General features: G+C 45.5%; 2 protein-coding genes across 5 annotated transcripts in view; one reads left to right on the top strand and one right to left on the bottom strand.

Moving 5' to 3' along the window:
• Nucleotides 1–23,469, bottom strand: part of LOC310750701 (uncharacterized protein) — a 735,887-nt gene that overhangs the window by 290,085 nt on the left and 422,333 nt on the right. The gene's annotated exons all lie outside the window — the stretch shown is intronic.
• The window catches only part of PPP2R2A (protein phosphatase 2 regulatory subunit Balpha), a 64,726-nt gene continuing 51,174 nt past the window's right edge, over nt 9,918–23,469 (top strand). For 2 of the 4 annotated variants that reach the window (XM_083588774.1, XM_083588773.1), the window contains exons 1-2: nt 9,918–10,164; nt 12,660–12,737. In XM_083588774.1, the coding sequence (XP_083444900.1) occupies nt 10,158–10,164; nt 12,660–12,737 (85 nt within the window). In that variant the 5' untranslated portion in view covers nt 9,918–10,157. Of the gene's footprint in view, nt 10,165–11,890; nt 11,943–12,659; nt 12,738–23,469 lie in introns of those variants that run through there. The other 2 variants (XM_083588772.1, XM_083588771.1) reach the window with 1 other exon arrangement.

Here is a 23,469-nt window from a genome sequence, read left to right as displayed (position 1 = left end):
CCACCTCTGGTCACTGCCACGAGGCCTCGCAGGGCCCTGCCACTACTGCCACCACTTCCTGTTGCCGCCACGAGGCCTCACAGGAGGCCGCTGATTGTGCCACTCTAGCGAAGCCTTCTAGGCTGCCATCACTACTGCCGTGCCCTGCGGTTGTGGCAAGGCCAGCGAGGTCGCCACTGTTTCTGCCACTTCTGCCACCTAACAGGCCTGCTGGCGGTCCCAGATTATTTGACCCATTACTATGACTCATTGCCCTACTTTGGTAGCCAAGTCCCAAAACAAAATTCCTGTTTGGATGCATTCTGGCTAGCCTGCTGATGAAACTGACTGTATAGTGATTGAAATATCGTCATTTATCTGTTATAGACCCTTAAGTAGTAGCAGTTGCCAGGACATTTGCCTGTTTGCCTCTGGATAGTTCCATCCTTATTTCAGACGTTGTGGTAGATTGCAATGTTTAACTGGTGATAACATTGCAATGTTTAGCTCAGAGGTTTTCAACCTTTTTGAATCCACGGTTCACTTGAACAACTACATTCTTTCTGCGACACCCCTGTGGGGCTCAGGAGCCCAGTTATGTCACCCCTTGCCTGCAGAACTGACAGGCTCTCACCCTTTTTCGAACACCCTCCCTTGTGGAGTATTCCCCCAGCCTCCTCTCCTCTCCCCTCTCCTTGGGAGTCCTCTGGGCAGCTGCTGCCGCCGCCCCATGTCTCTCAGCTGCCCCCCCCCACTCAACCCAAAGAGAGGTGCCTCCTCACACTCCCCCACAGGGGCCTGGGACTTGTCTGTCCATTCCCAACAGCAAGAGCTGGTGGACTGGCTGGCTGAACTCCCTGGCCCGCTTGCTTGCTTACCCCGAGGCCACCTCAGTTCCTGGCAGCCAGCACCCCCTGGTCAGCCCCAGAGGCACCATTCACCTGCAGAGCTTGTAGCCAGGGGAGGCAGAGGTGCAAGAGGGCATCAGAGGAGGGAAAGAAAGAAAGAAAGAGGTTTAGAGGCCAGTGTTACCTGCAGCACCTCTGACCATCAATTCAAGGCACCCCAGGGGGCCACAGCACACTGGTTGAAAACCACAGGTTTAGCTGGTGCTAAATTGTGATGCTGAAAACCAGATACTGCCTAGCCCTCACACACATTGTGATTCATGATACATTGCCAGCTCAAATATTATGAAACAGTTATCATAATGGGAACTTAAAACTGGTTTTGGATGATATATCGATATATCGCTCAGCCCTACTTGCAACCACTGAAATATTCTTCTACACAATTCTTAAGTGTTCAGGCACACAGCTTCCGCAGGTGCATCTACAGTGCACAGTGTTTTCCACTGCCTCACCCCTTCCCATTAAAAGGCAGCAACACTGCATCCAGGAGGCTGTTGCTGTGACTCCATCCTCCCAGGTGAGCAGTTCCTGGGTTCAGGTGTCTCTGGTTCAGTGATGGTCCTTGGGCTTGATGCATGCTCTGTTAGTACCACTGGTCCCTCAGCCTCCGCATCTGTCCAGGTAACTGCTGGGCTCTGGAACATGATGGAAGCCCTGTTCTCCCTTTCATCGGGCCAACCTGTAGTTCTAACCAGTATCCTTGTCTTCCAAGAATTATGGGCTACACATAAAACATAAAAAGTTCTACAATCAAGGTATACCTTTGCTGCTCCTCATAAGAATGCAAAAACAAAGAAGAGCCCAACTGGATCAGGCCAAAGGCCCATCTAGCAATCAGTTTTCAGCCAACTAGATGCTCCTAAGCAGGACCTGAGAGCAATATTGCTTTCTCTGCCTGTGATTCTCAGCAACTGGTATTCAGAGGCAGAACACAAACATCATGTCCAGTAGCTACTGATAGCCTTCTCCACCATGAATTTGTCTAGTCCTTTTTTAAAGCCAAGTTAGTGACCGTCACTACCCTTTGCAGGAACAAGTTCTATAGTTTAACTCGGCGCTGTGTGAAGAAGTACCGTGACTGGGGGGGGGCACCATTTGCCGCACCACCTTGGGCAACAAAATGACTGGAGCCAGCCCTCATACTATGTTCCAATATATTTAAACCACAGGGCGTTTCCACCAGTTTGGGGGCTGGGGTTGCAAAAAATGAGAACCACGTGATCTATATGACCACCTCCACAGTTATTTTGATCCCAGCATAACAGAGAAGGTGAAAAGTCCAAAGCAGTCACCATAGAAAGCAATAGGGGTGTATTGTGACCCACTGTGGAAAAATCTTTGGACCTCTTAAGGTCAGCATGCCACACTAGTCTGTCAAGTCCAGTTTCTTATGGTCTTTTCAAAGCCTGATCTTGCTACATCCTTACTGAACACATTTTACAGTAAAAGGTGTAAGATGTACACCTTTTAAAGACAACACATACCTGCTTTTTGTTTTTATTGTTTTTGCATTTAGCATTGTATCCAATGGCCTGTGAAATCAGTGAAAGAAAGAGAGAAGGAGAGGGAAAATACGAGGAAAATGGCAAATGACATGAATGTGGAATGCTCTAACAATGCTGAAGCAAAGAGCACTCTCTGCAACTCCTGCCTTGCACTTTGACCTTTAAAAGAGAGAGTTTTTCAGAAGCACTTGATGGCTGAACCAGGTTCTAGATTTTCCAACTGACAGCATTCCAAGAGGCTTTGGCCATTTGAAGCTGGAATGTGCACAGAAGAGGGTGGCCAAAATGATAAAGGGTTGGACAAAGAAGGACAGAACTTTTTTTATGTACGCAACAACAGCAGCAAGAATACTGATTGCAAAGTATTGGAAGACACAAGATTTACCCACCCTGGAAGAGTGGCAGATGAAGGTGATGAACTATATGGAATTGGCGGAAATGACTGGCAGAATCCGAGATGTGGGAGAAGAGTTGGTGGAAGAAGACTGGAAGAAATTTAAAGACTATCTGCAGAAACACTGTAAAATTAATGAATGTTAAATTGATGTTGGATTGAAAATAAGTGGCATTAGCAACAAAGTTAACAAGAGTATGCAAAATTGAATTGATAATGGATGAAAATATAGAGTTATAATATGTTAAGATACAGAGTTAAGATAAACGAAAGAGGGTAAGGATTTGCTGATTTGATTACTTAAATGGGAATACAAAAAGGGGAGGTGTGAGGAGGCCAAGGAAATAAGATAATGAGTTAGGATTACAAAAAATGGATTTGTTTTTATTCTTCTTTTTTCTTTTTCATGTTTTTTTCTATGGGTTTTTTTTTTTTGTATTTCTTTCTTTTTATATGACCTTTTTAAATTTATGTTTTTGTAAAATTTCAATAAATATCTTTTCTAAAAAAAAACCAAAATGATAAAGGGTTGGAAAACCAAGTCTTATGAGGTACAGTTGAGGGAGCTGGGTATGTTTAGCCTCGAGAAAAGATGAGAGGTGATATGATAGCCATCTTCAAATATCTGAAGGGCTGTCACATGGAAGATGGAGCAAGCTTGTTTTCTACTACACCATAGGGCAGGACCTAAACCAATGGATTCAAATTACAAGAAGGGAGATCCTGACTAAACATTCGGAAGAACTTCCTTAAGGTAAGAGCAGTTTGGCAGTGGAACAGACTTCCTCAGATGGTGGTGGACTCTCCTCACTGGAGATTTTCAAGCAGTAGCTGTCTGTCAGGGGTCATTTAGCTGTGGTTCCTGCATTGCAGGGAGTGGACCAGATTACCATTGGGGTCTCTTCCAACTCAACTATTCTATGATTCTATCACTCTGCTAACACCCTTTTTATTGCTCTCAGATTTTCCAGTGCTGGTTGTTATTTGAAAAGTTGTTTGTTCACTGTAAACTATTCTTCACTCTTGGTGACTGATATTGGACCCAGAAACATGACATTCTCTATGTAGTTGCAGCTTGAGATACCATAACTAAATTTGGTTTGACGGTTCCTGAGATTGAGCAAGTTACTGTCTACATTTGCATGTATTGGATGCCATTTTGAATCAAGATGGCAGACAGGAGGTTTCAAAATGGCACTGATTTTAACATAGCCCTGACTCCTGCTCCACACAGGAGATACCAGATACCCGGGCGCATGTCATTTGTTGGATCAACATTTTAGCTTCCTCCAACATGTATTGAACCTGCTGTGCCTTTGACTTTTTTCTTGCTTATGTACTGTACTGATTTGGTTGTGCGTGTTTTTTGTTGTTGCAGAAACTGTAATCCTGTAGCTGTTATCCAGCTTGGAGTTCTTCATCCAGTAGGAGCCAGGAGTGCTCTGAGTTTACCCACTGATTTAAAAACCACACTGACTTTTTGGTTTTTTCCATTCCTGAGCAATCCTGGTTACAAGGCTGCCAGTTATTTGCCTACAGTACAAATAGGAACCCTCCTCCAGAATACTCCATTCAGACACACAACATTTTGTAGTCACTGAGCATACTCGGTTTTTGTGTGGCTGTTTAGGTTTCCATCTCTGTAGATTTTCTGTAGTTCTGAAGAGGTACAAACGATTTGCTTGGAACTGCACAGAACAACACAGGCAAAAACAAACAAACCAGTATCTGCCCTGAGGAGCTTACAATCTAACTTTCAACAATCTAAATGTGTCCTCAGGAAATACAGAAGCAGGGAGAGACAAGTGAAAAGTTTTGGTGAACAGGTTATGATTGCAAGGAAAAGGTAGTGGAGAGAGCAGGTTCTGACCCCATTTATACTTCTGGGCCATTTTCTGCTGTGCACTGAATCTGCGTCTAAAATAGCAGCTTACCTCCTTTTCTGTTTATTTGGCTGGCATAGCAGTCTCTGCTTCAGAGAGAAACCTGAGCTCACAACAACACCATCCTTCACACAAAAAGTGAATTGTTTTAGCACTGGGGAAGAAAGAGATAAAGAAATGTACAAATGAATGGCTCCTGAATATGAAAGTCAGTTTGCTGGATTTTTTTTGAAAATCTTCACTTCCAACCAAACATTTTAAAAAGTCACTGGCTGTCTATTATCTATTTCTAAAAGTATTACAACAGCAGCAGCAGCAGCAGCCGCCAAGATTTATTGTTTATTATTTACATGCTGCCCACCTGACTGGGTTGCCCCAGTCTCTTTGGGCAGTTCCTAACAAGTGAAAAACATTAAACACAGTAAAACATCAAACATAGACTTCCCTATATAGGGCTGCCTTCAGATGTCTTCTAAAAGTCTGATGGGAGGGTGTTTCACAGGGCATGGCTCCAGTGAAGGCCCTCTGCCTCGTTCCCTGCAACCTCACTTCTGACAATGAGTTAACCACCAGAAGGCGCTTGGAGCTAAATCTCCGTGTCCAGGATGAACGATGTGGGCGGAGACGCTCCATCAGGTATACAGGGCCAAAGCCATTTAGAGCTTTAAAAGTCAGCACCAACACTTTGAATTGTGATTGAAAACATACTGGGAGCCAATGTGGATCTTTCAGGACCGGTGTTATATGGCCCCGGCAGTCGCTTCCAGTCACCAGTCTAGCAGCTGCATTCTAGAGTAATTGTAGTTTCCGAGCCACCTTCAAAGGTAGCCCCACATAGAACGCATTGCAGTAGTCCAAGCGGGAGATAACCAGAGCACACAGCACTCTGGTACGATAGTGCGCAAGCAGGTAGGGTCTCAGCCAGCATACCAGGAGCTGGTAGACAGCTGCCCTGGACACAGATCTGCGCCTCCATGGACAGCTGTGTGTCCAAAAGGGCTCCCAGGCCGCACACTTGTTCCTTCAGGGGCACAGTTCCCCCATTCAGGACCAAAAAGCCCCCCCCCCCGTGTGTCCCCCTGCCCCCCCCCATGGTACTTCTGTCTTGTCAGGATTCAACCTCAATCCATTGACCATCATCCACTTCCCAGCTGCCATCATATCGTAAAATATCAGGGCAGGGCAATATAAAAACAATTTTAAAAATCCATTTCTAAAAAGTACAGAAGAATCATTAAAATGGCTGGCTACCCAATAAAATTTTACAGAGCTACAAAGGCCTGCTGTCATTTAAAAACAGTCCTAAAGAGAAGCCTAAAAGTCAAAAGCGAGGGTGCCTGTCGTATCTCTGCTGGATGTGTGCTTCACAGCATGGTAATGGTGACTCTAAATGGCCAATTTCTGGCTGAGGCCATCCTTGCAACGTGAGGGATACCAAATATTATTGCTCCAAATGATCTCAGTGATCAGGCTGGGATATAAGGGCTCAGGTTATCCTTAAAGTACCCTGGGATCAAATTGTTCATGGCTTTGTACTTCAACTTAAGGTACTTGAACCTGACCCAGTAGCATTCTGGCAGCCGCCTATTCATCCAGCTGGGGAAACCTGTCATATCAAAAATGTTTTCAATTGTTTGCAGACAGTGCAGATAAGTAGGTGCCTGTCAAAGCTCAAGGGGAATGCTGCTCCATAGAAGAGGGGCAGCCAGACTATAAGCTCTCCTCTGAGTTACTGTGCAGAGGGTTTCTGATGGCTTTGGTTTGACATTGTTGTTTCATTGTTGTTCTCCATCCTGTAATCTTTGGATTAAGGGCAGAACACATTTCAAATAAATAAATGTTGTTTGACACCCACTGTGCACCCCTATCTAGGCTACACCCAGGTTAAGGTGCTCCTGTTGACCCTCCACTCCAAGGCTACTTCTGACCTCAGAAAAGACGATGAGGCCTTTTTAAAGGAATCCATCTAAAATGCAATGGGTAGCTAGCCTGAACAATGATGTCCATGCACTGATGACCTCCAGAAGGAATCCCGGGAATTGCAGCTCGTGCAAAGGCAGGGGCTCAACTGCTCGCTGGGGCAGAATATCACCATCATATCACACTGCTGGTGAAATAATTTCCCTGGCTGTCAATTAGGTACCAGAGTAACCAGACTAAGTTCAAGGTGGTGCTGGTGGTGGTGGTATACAAAGCCCCATACAGTTTGGGACTAAGATACCTGAAATATTAACATCTCCCTTAAGCTAATTTTAGCTTCCAGCGGTTAAAACTTGAATAAAATATTGTGGGGACCTAGGTAAGCCCGGTCCTGCATAATGAATCACATGACACGATGCACACACACCATTTGAATGGCAATGCTCATCAACTTTGGGCATTGCCATTCTAATATTTTATTGGGGGGGAAGCCCCCATGGCCCCTAGGAATTGGCTCCTACATTAGTTCCTAACTGATCACTGCACTCTTCAGGAGAAGAGGGCCTCCTGCAGACACCACCTCATTTGTTTTTCCTTAAGCACCTGCCAAAGACTCTCCTCTTCCAGAAAGCTTTATAAGTGGAGTTGTTTTAATTCCGCAGCCAGTATTTGTATTGGAAGTGAAACTGTTTTTATATATGCAATTTTTAAATATATGTTGTATAGGATTGTGGAATTGCTTCGAGATGCTTCACAAATGATCAATTAATAATAAATCTGAACACACACCATTTGGACGCTGTAAGGGCTGGACTTGATGACCCTTGGGGTCCCTTTCAACCCCACAATTCTATGAACTGTGATTCATACGGCTCCACTGCCCAATCTGCACCTGTTTAAGTACAAGACCCTACCAGAAAGCTTTCCCCTTTCCAAGCCAGCAGAAGGCTTTTCCAACTGCCCTCTGCCGGAAGCCTTTCTCTGTAGATGGTACAGTCAAAGCTGTTAGTGTGAAAGATGCTCGCAGCTAAAGATGGCTCAGGAGCATGGCTGGCTGTGTGCTGGGACTAGCAAAGAGACTAGAAAAGATGCACAGGTTGGGGGGTGGGGTGGGAGAACATTCAACTAAATAAAATAAAAGACAGCCTTCACTGCTCTGGGCACTGAGGATCCATCTGAGGACATGTTATTCTATCACAAACAAGCTTGAAAGCCTCACTATCACCTCACTCACTTGCCAGAGGTGGAGGGCCTGCCAATCACCTTGGTGCTCCAGTAGATGGCATCGTTGCTCCTCCTGTACAGCTGTGGAGCTGTACTCCCTTCTCATCTGCCTCATTGCAGCCTACTTTCAGGTAATACCACAGTCAGTATGACATAGTGATTAGAGTGCTGGACTGAGACTGGGAGACTCTAGTTCAAATCCCCACACAGCCTAACTTGGCCTAACCCACCCCATAAGGTTGTTGTCAGGATAGAATTGTGGTAGCAGTGAAGGACCATTGCAATGCTGCCTTGAGCTCTTTGGAGAATGGGGTCTGAATGTAATAAAGAAATATGTCACACTGTGCTCTGTGGTGTTTATTCTCAGGTAAGTGAGCGCAGTAATGAAGCCTTGGGGCCAAACTGTCATATAATTTTCCCTGGCCTGCTTGAATTTTTTTAAAAAATAAATAGCCAGTGGCATTGGAAGGAGAGGGGAGCAAGATTTGCACTGCAGCATGTGGGGAGTGGTCATTAACTCTGTTCTTACCACCATCCCAGTCCGAATTCTGCCTCCTGTTCCCAAGTGCCAGCACTTTGCAATGCAAGAAAAGTTCCCATTGGCACAGCATGGGAGTTTTTCTCCCAGTGAATAGCAGGCAATGAGGTGGCAATTTGATCAGGATCGTAGTCTTACGCGTGACAGAACTTATGGCAGTTTCTAACCTTTGCCTAAGGCTGTCGTTCAGTGTGCAATGATTTGGGAGTTAGCACCATCGAATTCAATGGCTGACCTCTGAGTCAACATGGACAAGACTGTACTGTGTAGCTGCAATGCAATATGCACTTAGTCAGCAGTAAGCACAGTGAGGCTTACTCCTGAGTAAATATGAAAATAACCTAAGAAGAGCCTTGTAGGATTTAGATCCAAAGTTTTACCTAGTCCAGAATCCGGCAGTGGCCAAACAGATGCTTCTGGGAAGCCAAAAAAGCAGAGCGCAGTAATTTTATCCCACTGTTGTTCCAAAGCAACTGGTTGTCAGAGGCACTCTGCCCCCCCCCCCAATCCTGAAGGCACTACCTGATTGGTTAGATTAGAGCTCTGGATACCAATTGCTGGAAACCCCAGCAGGGGGTTCTGGAGTCCACCCCCCCCCCGTGAAGAAGGGGGCGAGTGAAACAACAGGGGAAATAAAGACCTACAACAGGAATGGGGGAGGGGGCAATAAAATCAACCTTACCTGATAGTTGAGGTGGGAATCAAAGGCCATCATGGGGGGGGGGAGGAAGGGGGTCACTTTGAAACATGCTGGGCAAGTACAGAGCCCGGGGGACCCCAGAGGGCAGCCCCTGCTGCCCTTTCCTCACTAAGGGTGGCAGGGGACCACCAGTGCCCCCTATTTGCAGAGAGACTGCTCTAGAGGCAGCAGAGGAGGTGGCAGATCCAGTCTCCATGGGGCTCCAAGGTTTCTGCCACAGCAGCAGCAGCAGCAGCAGCAGCAGCGGGTGATGCATTCCTTGGAGGCCAGATCCGCTGCCCCTGCCTCACTTTGCCCTGCCAGCAAGCTCACGTTCTTAATTCAGCCGCAGCATGCTGGGTTTTCCTAAGTTTCCTTCAGGCTGATCTCAGCAGTTGGGATTCCCAGGTAACATCAGAACCAGGAGTCCCCAGTCAGAGATGAGCGCTCTGTCCCACCGCACCCACTTTTCGGAATTTATTCGACATTCAGAAGAAAACGAAGCTCCCCGCTCAGGATGATCGGTCCCTATATGGACCGGCCCCGTGCACAGCTGTCAATGTTTCCCCTTTTTTAAGGGAAATTCCCTTATTCCGAATAGGATTCCTCGCAAGAAAAGGGACAAGTTGACAGCCATGGCCCCGTGGGACTCCTTTTGCGTCCTTGCCGAAGCCCCTCTTTCTCCGCGCAGTGGACAGGATCGCAAGCAGCGAGCGAGCGCGCGCCCCGCCCCATCCCCTGCCCAAGCCGCGCCCACAGCGCCGCGGAGTCAGGAGCGGGCGCGGCCGCAGCGCCACCCAATGGGCGCGCCTCCTTCCTCCGCAGGCCCCGCCCCCGCTGCCCCTCCTCTTTCCCTCCCTCCCTCCCTCGCCTCCGCCGGTGACGTCACGCTCGGCTCGGCCGGCGCCATTTTGAAAGTGGAACCCGAGCGGGGGAGGGGCCGGGTCAGGAGAGGAAGCCGGGCGCGGGGGAAGCCCTGGGAGCGCAGCCGCCTTGCCCGCTCCCGCCCCCGGACGCGATCCGCCGCCATCCTCCCTCCGCGCTCCGCTTCAGCCCGGGACGGGGATAGCACCGGGAAGCTGAGAGGCCGCTTCGGCCCGGCCGGCCACCATTGGCAGCCCAACATGGCAGGTAAGGGCACGGCAGACCCTCGCGCTTCCCGGGGACGGGCGCCTCGCAAGCCCAGGGCCGGCGGAGGCAGGTGAGGGAGCCGGACCGGCCTCGCCTCTGGCGGAGCTTGCAGAGCTGCGCCGCTGCCGCTTGCTGCACTTCGCAGGCTGACCTGGGGGAAGGCGCTGGGCTGCTTCCTCTTCCTCACTCCCCTCGTCCTTTGCAATGCATTTCCCTCTGCAAATCTGCTCCGCTGCTCCATTATTATTATTATTGCATCCTCATTTTCCTTGCTGTCCTCCGCCAATAGCTCTACCGCCGAAGCACAAATGCCTGCTCTTGGTCTTCGTCTCCCTGCTCTTCTTCTCGCCTTCCCTCCTTCGACCATGCACCTTCATCCATTTACCCTTTTATTTCTAACAAGAGAGAAAGTCTCCCTTCCTTGCGAAGTTGGGGGAGAAATCTCCAGGGATGGGCGTGCAGGGATGGATTTTCTTCTTCCCCCAGGCAGAGGTGGGGGGGATGCCGGGGGTCTCATCTATTGCCTTCTGATCTCCCTTTCCCAAGTGTGTGTTTCTGCAAGCTTTGGCGTCGAGGCTTTTGCAGCCTTGCTTATGTCTGAAATGATGGGTTTGGTGCGAGTGGAGCTGCAGCTTGGCAAGAATCTGCGTGCAAAACGAGGGCTATAGCAGCCTGGGGTGTTGGGTCTGGCAGGCAGAGAGAGAAGCCTGGGCTTCCTCCATGTGGGGCGGTGCGAGGCGTGTTCTCTCTGAGAGGAGATGCCCCATGTTGCAGCGTGCTGGAGCTTGCACCGTGTAAAGGCTGCAAATCTGTCTCAATGCACAGGGTATGTGCTGCTGTCCCATTTGTGTTCCTTTTTCTGGAATCCGTTCACCCACATCCCACACATTTAATTGCTTTGTGTTGGGAAGAGTCGCATGGGCGGCTGTATTTAGATTCGTGCCTTGCAGTCTCGCAACACAAGCCACACGCCTCCGTCTTGCCCTTCTTTTTTCATCAATGGGAGGAAAGCCATGAATGTAGCAGATTATGTGATGTTGGGGAATGATGCACCAGTTTTCCCCTGGATGAAAGTGGAGTTTTCTGTCCTTTCATGAAAAGCCCCCGCCCCACCCAGATATCTATAGCTAGGAAAGAGTAAACTGGGGGTGAGCACCGGATGTGGGCCTTAGAGTAGGGGTCGCCAATGTGCTGCTTTCCAGGTGGCGTCTGATTCCACCAGCCCCTCGGCGTGGCTCATGGTCAGGGCTGATGGGAGTTGGAGTCCTGCAGGATCCGGAGGCGGCGGCTGGCTCCCCCTGCCTTAGGAGCTCTTGCAGTTAGATGCACTTTTAAAATACATCTATCTATATAACATGTAGCTAAACATCCTCTCACATTTCCAGGCTGCCTAAATATGGTAGAATGTGTCAGCACAAAGTAACAAAGAATGGTGGGAATAAAGTTGCTCAGCCTTGTGTGGAGAGGGAAACCCGCCCTCAGCTCCCTCTTGCCAAGAGGCAACTGTTGCACAGCTCTTCCAGAGAGACTTCTTGTTTGGGGGAATATGTCTTAGGGAAAGCTCCATTTTGACATCTTTCAGGATTGAGGAGGGCTCGCTCTTTCTTCATTCTCTCTCTTCCTGTATGAACCCAGCCCAAATGACTTGGTCTAAATGACATGCAGAAGAAATGGGTGGTGTCTTTTCTACATGTTTTGGTGGCAAGGTTCAAATGATTCACCGTCTTCCGCTGAGGCAGTAATGTTCCTGAAATTTTCTCTCCGGTCCATCTTTTACGGTAGTTTAAAGCTTATTCATAACAAAACAAAACAAAGCTCCTCAAACCCAACCTGTGCAGGTTTGAGGGCTGGAGGTCCTCCTGTTTTTCTTTTAAATAAATACTTTGAATTTTAACATACTTGTCTATGTGCATAAAAGACTCTCTGTTAATTCTTTAGAGCCTTTTACTCGGAGGGTGAAGCATGGTTCCTAAAATAAGTACATGGGCTTGTTTTAAGTGATAAATTACATGATTTCATTCTAGATCCTAGCAGCTTAATAGCAGTGTAGGAAAAATGAATGCAGAAAGTTAATTTCTTTGGTAAGAAGAGTAAAGTGTTTTGCTTCCTGCGTGAAATTCTAGCAGACGTCAGTGGCATGCTCGTATTCCAAACTTGTATGGTTTCTGGATTTACTAGTTACATGGTTCTAAGAGATGTCAACAGTTTGTAGAGAAACTGATGTTTACTCTGTGCTTGATAAATATTTTTGAAATCTGGACTGATCTTCATCGACAAAAGTGTGTCTCTGTGTGTGGATGTGGGGTGGTGAAAATGGAAGTTTGTTTGGGTTCTTAGGTTCTTCCATCTGCTTTGAAAATACTTGATTTCTGTGCTGTCTTCTCAGCACCACTGACTCCCCATGCCAGCAGTCCCTGTTTACTAGAGTGGAATGCTGGCAGAGTTTAATGGGCAGGGTGTGGATTACTTTTGTTTAACTTTTGTTTTGTTTCTAGGAGCCGGAGGTGGCGGGAATGACATTCAGTGGTGTTTTTCTCAGGTGAAAGGGGCTGTGGATGACGATGTAGCTGAAGGTAAGAGCAATTAACCCTTGATATTGCCCATGACAATGTAATTGTGATACCACAGCCAGATGTTCATGGAAATATACTTGACTTTTTCTTGAGTTCTGCACATCAGCAGTTAACTCAGAAAACCACGAAGAAACTGCACGCTCATTGGCACTTAAGACTAAAGTGGGGTGTGTTTTTAAGGGTGTGCAACTCCACTGACACCTGCAGGTGTCTGCTTGTAGTCCTTTCTAGGTCATTCCATAGCAAGTGATCCAACTTTTTTACCTCATGTCATCCAATTTTCTTAATATTTTCTACACTTGTTGAATGATCAAAACTAAATTTAAATCTACATTTTAAAAATCTGATCCTGTTTTTGAGTTATGAGGGTTTGAAATTTTAAAAAACTGACAATTTATGTCTTGCTGTACTACACAAAAACCTTAAAAGTTCAGTCCAGAATTGTGATATGTCAGAACTAAAAACACACATCTCTTCAGAACTTCATGGGCTTTAATATGATATGTCACATGATGGACTTACTTTAAATCTTAAATTTAAGTTACAAAATTGGAAATGTTAAAAAGTGGTTAAAAAATTAATATGATAAAATTTCTCTTCCAAAATGTATTGATTATTTAATATTTTGAATAGCTACTTGCAGATTTTCATCTTCAGATCTCAATGAGATCACATAAAAATAATAATTTGTACATTCATGTCTGCCTTATTGGGTTTTATTTAGGATAAATGGGTCTTCTTGGAGTAAAATATAACAGAATGAAAAAGGCTTCAAACTATCAGTTACTCCAGGCATTTCTTTAGAAAGTTATTCAATTAAAAGGTATCTGAAAAGCTACTCAGGCTTTTCTTTTAAAAATGTGTTCCAAAGCAGAGTGATAACTTGCTATTCCATGATAGAATGAACACTTTGAAAGAATTCTTGTTAATGCCTCATTTCATGAACATTACAAACAAAAGTAAAATTATTGGGGGGGGAGCCTTACACATGAAATTTGTCTGAAAACATTTGTTCTTCCATTATTTATACTTTACACCAAATGCCTTTCAAGAGCATTTCTTGCACACCACGTTTCATTTTTTGCCAAAGTGTGTGACCAGTTGCAGTCCTTGGTTTGACCCTTGTTTGTCAAGGCCAAAATTGTCAGTTTTTTAAAAATTTCAAACCTTCATAACTCACAAATGGGATGAGATAAATAATTACAATTTTAGATTTAAACATAGTTTTAATCATTCAACAAGTGTACAAAATATTAACAAAACTGGATGACATGAAGTAAAAAAAGTTGGATCACTTGATATGGAATGACCCTTCTCCAAGTATTGCTTCACCCCTATAATGCAACATTAAAAGCACCATTAAACTTTGTTCACATACACCAGGTGATGTACCTTTCTCATCCGACGCTATACTGTGTGTTCTGTCCTACCAATCAGCACTATGGATACTTAGTTATCTAGTATTTTGGTTAGCCGTATCACAGTGGCTTTGGAAATTCATGTGTGAAGTTTTCTGTCTGGGCTAACTGTAATTATTGGAATCCAAAATCTGAAGGGCTGGCATAATTTTCTGCATGCTTGATTTTGCTGAGGTTATAGTACAGCATTAGGAATTCCCATTAGCTCTGAACTATTCAAATGGAAAATGTGATAGAAGGTACCATGAAAGTCTTGTACTTTATAGGCAGGCCTGGGCGATGTATTGTTATATCGCCCAGGACATGTATGAGGGGCAGACCGTGGTGGCGACTTCACTCGGTGGTATATTGTGAGTGACACCGTCATTGCTCCTGAGTCCTTCTGCTACCAGTGCCCAGCGCACTCAGGGAGAAACAAGCCACAGCTGGCAATGGAGGCAGAGGGACTCAGGAACAGTGGTGATTTCACCAGGAATTTACCACTCTGCCCTCATAACCGTTGCAGATGGAGAAACAAGTTGCATTGGCGAGGTGAGATACAGCTTGTTCTTCCCTCCGCTTCTTTAAACTGCTTGGCTGAGGAGCCTGCCAGGCCACTGCAGTTTTACAGAGCCCCCGGCCTGCCACCTGCTTGCATAAGGCAGCGGTGGGGTCGGGGCTCCATTAAAGTGCTCCCACTCCCCTGCTGAGGGAGCCCCGATTCCTCTCCTCCATGCATGCAAGCAGGAGAAGGATCAGGGCTGCTCAGCTGGGGAGCAGGAGGCTTTGTGCCCCCCAGCTGAAGAAGTCGAATGGAGCCCCCCACCTGGCCTCCGGCTTGCATAAGCCAGAGAAAAAGCAATCATTTAAAAAACCATTAAACGTGAATAGAATTAAAACTATATATATAAATACACACACACACAAAACCTTGTTTAAAATATACAAATAATTACAGTAAAAATAGCTTGGCACCAGCCCTTTCATTAAAAGCAGTCAATTCCCAAAAGTCTGTCGGAACAAGGAGGTTTTCACCTGTTGGCGGAAGGACAACAAGGAGGGAGCCAGTCTAGCTTCTCCAGGGATCCCTCCAGAGTTCCAGAGTCTGGGAGCAGCCACCATTAGTATACAATATATTAATCCGAGCATCATGCAAATTCGACATTTAGCGAATGTCACCACGGGGTCTGATCCATTGCATAGTTCTGCCACTGAAGAAGGCAGTCTTACAGCATTGAGGAGGACATATTCCCAAGCAAGCATGCATGCCAAGGTTTGCAGTCTTAACCTGAAATAATCTAGTTTCATTTTTCCTGAGGGGTGGACCATAGCTCTCTGATATAGCACTGTGTTTGTGTGCAGGAAGTCCCAGGTTCAGTTCTTGTCATCTCCAGTTAAAAAGCATTACAGGTAGTCGGGATGGGGAAAGTCGCTTGGCCTGGAGCCTTGGAGAACTGCTGCAGTCTGGGTAGGCCAGTGATGGGGAGCTGGATCTTCCCCACCTTCCATAGGTCGAGATTGGCAGGTGGGTGGGTCCTCTCACTTATCAGTCATGTAACATTGCGCAGCCCACAAAATGCCAACAAGCAGCTGGTTTTGTCTCTTGTGAAGCCCCTAACCACAGCACGTTGTAGATGCCGCCAATCAGCTGATCAGTGGTGTCCACAGACTTCACTCTGGGCTTGGGCCATGTTGGCCAAAATGGCCTCACAGGCCAATAGGGGAGGCCTGGCAAGCCTGTTCTGGCCCACAGGCAGGAACCCAGGGCCTTGGGTTAGACAAATTACAGCTTACTTTTTCTTCTTCTTGGTAGTATAATTGGTGTATAGTACCAGGCTATCCATCTAGCCTAGTATTGTCTGCTCAGACTGGCAGTGGCTCTCCTGGGTTTCAGAACAGAAGTCTTTCCCATAACTTGGTACCTGATTCTTTTTTAAAGAACAAAATCAGAGGCATGCCAGGTGTGAAACCTGGAACCTTCTTCAGGCAAAGCAAGTTCTCTGCCACTGAAATATGGTCCTCTGCAAGCAGCATCTGCTTAATACATCTCGACTTTCATTCAGGGAACATCCTGGTTCTCCCCACCCCATGCCACTGCTGCCACTCTGTGAGGCAGGTCTGGCTGAGAGAGACAGTGACTGACCCATGGTCACCCATTGAGCTTCATAGTTGAGAAGGGCTTGAAGCTGAGTATCCCAGGTCCTAGTTTGACACTCGGTCTAACCACTGCACCACACTGTATATTTATACATGATATATGATCTAAAAATAATAAATTTCAGGAGCCACAAGACTCTTATTTTTGCAGCAGCAGACTAAACACAGCTACCCTTCTGGGAACCTTTATATATTATTTCCTCAGAGCAAACGAGACGCTGCATTGAGCTAAAAATTTGCATCCTTACTTCTGAAGGCAAGCTTTTAAAGTCCACTTCTGAAGCATAAGGATTCAGCAGTTTCTAAGGGGTGCTACTGTATCAGCTGTATACTGTATACTGTTGCCGTGCGTAATGTAGCAACCTAGCAGAGTGGTTGTAAGAGGGGCTGGGAAAGTGCCATGTGCAGGTTCTCCACTGCAATCTTACCAGCCAAGGGTGAAAGTTGAGGTAGGGATTTTCCTTTGCACCACCAGCTCCTAGCTGGCATGGTGGAGGGAGCCAAATTGGGCCCCTCTTAAAGGAGTGGACAGTAGGCTGGGTCGATGTATTGATACATCACCCAGGACCGATATGAGGGACGGACCACAATGGTGGCTTCACTTGGCGGTACATTGAGAGTGAAACTGGCACCACTTCTGAGTCCCTCTGCCACCAGTGCGCCGAGGGAGAAGCAAGCTGCAGCCGGAGGCAGAGGGACTCAAAATTACAATTACCACCATCCCTGGTTGCTGGCCATGGTGGCTGGAGCTAATAACATCCAGTAACATCTGGGGAGGCAGGTTCCCCGTTCGCATTCTAGACAATAGCTTGATGGCTACAAGAGATTCAGTGTCCCAGTAAATGACTGTCTACAGCCCTCCAATGGATTTTGCTGTATTGATCTCAGCTGTATTGGCTGTTTCAGAAGTAATGCTTGCAGCCTGTGAACAGCAGCTGGGATTGAGAGGCAGCTGCAGGAACATCTGCTTCATCATCTCTCTTCCCTCCCCCAACTGATAACCATGATTAAGGGAAATATTTTTCAGTAGGATCTGGAACCAACATTTGAGCATGGTTTCAAAAAGCTAAAAAACAGGTGCCTTGGTTAACATTAAGGCTAACACTGTTGTTTTGCTTTACAGTGTGCATGATTCGGGAGGTGTTCCTAAAAGGCCTGGAAGGAGGGAGGCTATATTCTATGGAAAAAGAGAAATGGATAGCTGTATGCACAAGTCTAACCACTAGGGAGGGTTTAATTTTGCAGTCGCAGGAAATACCATGTTCAGATAAACACAGTATCTCCTGGTTCCAACACATTGCAGGAGCAGGAGGATTTGAACATGCTCTTGATCCCTCCTTTCCAAGAGGCCAGTAATGGCTAAATAATGGCCTTCAGGAAAAGGATTGTAGCTTAGTGGTAGAGCAACTGCTTTGCATGCAGAAGGTCTCAGGCTCAGTCCCCAGCAGATTCCAGGGGAGGAACAGTGGGAGATGTTATTGCCTTCATGCCCTTCTTATCCCATGTCTGAGACCTTAGAGAGCTGCTGCCAATTGGTGTTGACAATACTGAACTAGATGTGCCAGTAGTCTGACTGTACGTCTTCCTATAAATGCGTCTTTCTATGTTGGTGAATTTGAATGCTTAAAAGTGACCTAAATGAAGTGCAGAGTTTCTTACTCTGCATTATCATATCTCTAGAGAACAACACCCAAACCTGTTCCTAGTAGCAGGTTTATTTACACAATTTAAGGAAACATGTTGGCTTGCTTTACTATTAATCATGAGGCTGTCTAGCATGCAGATACTTTTCTTCTATCTTGGTGGCGCATGCAGTAACATCAGAGTTGCACAGTTTTCTGAGAGGGGCTTCTGTTAACCCACAGGAGGCAAGACTGACAGACGGATAGATTCCTTGTTCAGGAGCATTTGGTAGTAGATGCAGAATGATGCTCTGGGAACTTCTTTCTCTTGATGGTCTCATCAAGCCTTGTGCAAGCAGGAAAAGTCAAAGGTGTCCAACTTTCTCAGAATTGGGAAACCATATTGAAAATGCAGGTTGGGGCAATCAGGCTCGTCTGTGTGACTTTGTAATTCATTTGTAATTGTAATTTAAGGGTTGTATCCAATTCTAGTTTTATTTGGAGCTGATTTACTGAAGTTAATGAATATGATTAACTCAGGTTCATTAATTTCAGAGGGTTCATTCTGAGTAGAACTTAGCTGAATACAACCCTAAGTTTAGTTGTAATTAATTTTATTTATTGACAGTGATAATAAGTTGCTCTTCCAAATTATTCAAGGTAGTATTTGTTTTAAAATACTAAACAAAGCAAATGTTAAAAAAAAGTAATAAAGCAGCGTTCTCTTTAGGGGCACATGGTCTGGACTGTTTCTCTTCCGCTTTCCCTTGGAGCACTTAGGTCTTTAAATTTGGGGGTTGCTGTTTTGACAGTGGGGTGGAAGGAGCATTCCCTATTATACATATTGAGCTATTTGTCCATCTTTTGTTTTGAGATGCTGTCTGCCTGGCCTCAAAAATTTTGTAGCCATCAAGATTTGGGATTTTGGGTCATTTTGAATGGTCTTCTTTCAAAGTTTCCGTCTTCGACCCTTGGCCAAGTTATTCAAGTTCCCAGATCCTGCATTTCCCCTTCTGGGAACCAGGCTGTTGACTTCTGACGTAAGTAGAGGTCAACATTAAATGATGGCACTAATTTGGTACAGCTTGTCATGTTTCTGATTCTGTTGCTTTTGCAGTCTGAGCATTCTTTAAGGATGAATGTTGCAGATGAAGTTTCTTCAGGTTCCTCACCTCTTAATTTCAGGAAATGAAGATGGCAGTGCGACGGAATTAAAAAAATTTTTTTTTGCTTGTCTAGCTATTTTTAGTATTTTGAAACAAGTGCATGCAAACATTGCAAGTTTGCTTCAAATTTGCAAAGTGGCTGTGGAACTCAGACATTTTAAACCCCAAGTTCATTGTGTGAGAGTGCAAAACTAAGGTTGAATTGAAGGGCACCATCTGCATTTCAGCTTTTAGCTGCTATTGAATCTTTTAGGACAGGGTTTAGCAATAGAACATCTGTCGAGCAAGCATTTCATTGGAGATACTGTATTTGACAGCTCTAAAATGTTCAGTTGGTTGTCAAGTAGATCAGCTGATACTGTAGTAAAGGGGAGCTGATGGTCTGTTGAGGAAGGAAAGTTGAGGTGTGGAGTCTATTGCTATGTGATTGGGAGTCCTAAATTCTGTGCTAGAACACCCCAGCTGCTGTAACAACAAAACCAAAATGTATTCAGTAAATTGAATAAATTAAGACAGCTATCTTAATTTAACATTCAAAGGGCTGGCAATGTTTTCTCATTTCTAATCATTAGGGTGAAAAAACTTCACGAAGCCCTGTAAAAAAACCCTTAATTTTTACAGGGCTTGGTGCAGTAAATATATCCAGTTCAATCAGGTATACTTCTATCCAGGCAAAGGGGTATCTGTCTCAATGCTAGCTGTGGGCAAGATGATACTTTCAACATGCCAAGGTACCCCAGAAGCCTAGAATCCCAGAACTTTGTACAGGGCACCCAGAAAATAAAAAATGGTGCTTCACAGAGATTCGAGTTTTAGAGTGATTTAGATTCAGTCACCAGGATGAAGCTGGCTTTTCTAAGCAATCATCAAAGGAGTCCTTACATGTCACAAGGTACAGTGTATTTCATCTGTTGAGACTCAAAACTACGAAGGTATTGATAACCACCATTCAGGTCATAGTCCCAATGAATTGGTGCAGGCTACTTTTAGGATGGAGTCAATGAAGTTAGGGCAAATAATTCTCTAAGGTTTCCTTCATTCCTCAGATTATATGAAAGATGTGGAGAAATTCTGACCCTGCAGCCACCCTGGACATTCCCAGAGGTCTTTGCAATAGGTTGTATGAGGTGCCAGCCAAGTGAGGGGGTGACTTGACTGGCACTCTGGGGAAAGTGGGTACCTCTGCAGAAGAGACTGGAGCAGAGCACTGGATGTTGGCCATTCCATGTTTAGAGGACTTGGGTCCAGCGTTAGAAACCCAGATATATAATCTAGGCACCAAATGGCTCCTTAAACCAAGGTTGCAGGCACCAAAATGGAATTGTCTAGTTGCCATTTATTGGGAAAGATGGTCCCAAAGTCTGAACTGACTGTGATTGATTCTCAGTTAATCATCTGGCTAGTTTGAATGACAACCTTGAGCTAGGTTAAGAGCTTTGAAAACTTAAAGAAGAAAAGCCACTTGGTCCAGGGACAGTTCACATATATATTGGTTTGTTCCAACCTATTTTTCTTAATGGTGACTGCTTCTGGTCAGGCTGCACAGAAAAAGCAACTTGGTCCCAGAAATTCATTCTGATGGGACAGATAAAATATAACTGATAGAATTCTACTGGATGTGGTATTAATATAGTCCAGATCCAGTGATTCCCAGATGGTGGAGATGTCAGGCGCCTTATTGGTGCCTAGGAATCTTCACTTAGTCTCAAGTGGTTGAACGCCAGGTGCAAAATGCCCCTGTTGCCTGACTAATTTCGAACACTCCTTGGGTCCAACAGATTACCAGCTTATACAGTGGTACCTCGGGTTACATATGCTTCAGGTTACATACGCTTCAGGTTACCTACTCCGCTAACCCAGAAATAGTGCTTCAGGTTAAGAACTTTGCTTCAGGGTAAGAACAGAAATCGGGCTCCGGCGGTGCGGCGGCAGTAGGAGGCCCCATTAGCTAAAGTGGTGCTTCAGGTTAAGAACGGACCTCCGGAAGAATTAAGTACTTAACCCGAGGTACCACTGTAATGACAAAATGCTGTGAGTACATTGCACCAGTTCCTGCTGTAATACCTTGTTCTTCAAGGAGGGGAACATTAAATTTCTGAATGGTTTGAAGACATACGCCAAATAATTTCTTAATTACCATCCTCCCACAAACTGCAGAAACGTGTGATGCATGCAAAAACTATTCTGTTTTCAGACAAAAGTTGGCAGATGGGAAAGAGTGAAACTGCTACAGTGCAAGATTTATTGTGTGTAGCAAAGTCTGAAGAATGGATACTGAGGCCTTATAAAGCCATTTTCTTGCACTGGAGCTAAAACCACAGAACCTTAGGGTCAGTGGTGGTGCTTTGACTGTGGGGGAATTCTTAACAAAAGTACTTTACTACTAGTGATTAGCAGTTGAACAGTTGCAGTATGGGTAGGATTAAAGAAGAAAAACAATTCCCTGCAATTTCTTTAGGAAGTCTTGTCGGTAAGCAATGCAAGCAAATGCACGTCTACTCACAAGCAAACCCTACTGAATTCAATGAGGCTTACTCCCAGGAAAGTAGAAGTAAGTTTAGTTGAATTCAGTGGGGCTTAAGATTCCACTTAATCCTCTGAGTGGGGAATCAGATGCAGCTTGACTGGAAATCACTCAAACTATTCTTAAATTGCTTGAAAATATATTAAATATGGAAGTTTATTTAATAATTTACTTAATTAAATCTACTACTTCCTTACGTTTTAAAGCCCTCCATTGCCATGGGGAGGTGTGGCGAAGCCCTTTGCTGCCCCAGGGTCTGCCGCAGGGATGCCCGGAGAAGCCCTTTGCCACCAGGGATAGTGATGGCAAGGTCCTCCTCCACTGTGGTGATGTCTGGCAAGGCCTCCTGCCACTGCGTATATATATATTGTGATATATTGAGATACTGTGGTGTTTAGCTGGGGATACATCACAATGTTGAAAACCAGATGTTGCCCAGCCCGACTCTTATGCACTTGTTTCCTTTGCTTTGACTACAGTTTTTAAAGTAACTTTTTAAAATAGAACTGACTGTCCCTGGAGGGGTTTAGACCGGAGTGAACTACTGTAGCAAGCATAGGCAGACTTTGCCCTCCAGATGCTTTGGGACTACAACTCCCATCATCCCTAGCTAACAGGACCAGTGGTCAGGGATGATGGGAGTTGTAGTCCCAAAACATATGGAGGGCCAAGTTTGCCTCTGCCTATACTGTACCATCCCCTGAATTCCCATGAATGCCTGAATAATTATTTTCAAGAGGAGAAATGGTCCAGTGGCTGTTTGCTCTCATGGGCAACAGTTTGCAAGATGTGTGTTCCTGTTGCGGTGGTGACCACTTCATCTGCACAATGTGTCACTTTTCCTCCAATTGTGTTTTTCCTTTTTAAAAGTGTCACGGCCATTTGATAGATTGATTTGACCTATTTCCTCCTCCTCCTCCTCCTCCTGGAAAGGCCCTGGAACTTGGGTACCAGCACAGCTGAAAATGAAAGAGTCAAATCACACTTTGTAAAATGTGTACTGAGAGGTCCATAGAGCCTGGTGAGCCTTCCGTATGATATATATACTGCAAATAGAGCAGATATCATGGGTTTACTAAATCTGCCCTAGAAAATCTAAAGGAGGAGATATTGTCAATCAGTGTGTAACTTTTTCTGATTGCAAATTTGTGGTACTGCTTAATTATTAGTGGTCTAAATCAAACAACAGTTTTACGCTTTCTGCTGAAATGCAACATGTCTCCTCAGAGTGAGGAGAACCTGCATGCTCAGAAGTGTTCAAAGGGCCAATTGAAGCTCCCCAAGCCTTTTCAGATGGGTGGGTGTTCAGATGTACCAAGATGCATTCTCCCTTGCCTCTTGTTTTCCTACGGGGTATCTAAATTGTCCCTGAGTTTCAGCAAAAGCCTTACTGGTGTTCAAGTGCTTGGTAGGGCTGTGCAATAAATCGCCGTATCATTGAATACCAATATAGAAATAACATTGCGATAAGTGTTTCAACAAGGCAATATACCAGTGAACAAAAGGTGGAGACTTTACAGCTCCCCAGGAGGTAGCTTTGCAGATAATTTGCAGGTACACCCTCCGCCACTGGCAGGAGGTACGGCGGGACCCTCTGCCACCACGGGGAGACATGGTAAGGCCCTCGGCTTCTGCGGGGGACCATGGTGCGCCCTCAGCTGCTGCAGGGAGGTATGGTGGGACCCTTTGCTGTCACGAGGAGGCCCAGCAAGGCCCTCCACCACCACCAATATATATCATGATATTGTGATATGTAAAGGTAAAGGGGCCCCTGACCATTTGGTCCAGTCGTGACCGACTCTGGGGTTGCAGTGCTCATCTCGCTTTATTGGCCGAGGGAGCCAGCGTACAGATTCCGGGTCATGT

This window comes from Podarcis filfolensis, assembly GCF_964270895.1.
Source record: "Podarcis filfolensis genome assembly, chromosome: 15".
NCBI lineage: Eukaryota > Metazoa > Chordata > Lepidosauria > Squamata > Lacertidae > Podarcis > Podarcis filfolensis.
This window is presented reverse-complemented; position numbering and strand designations above follow the sequence as displayed.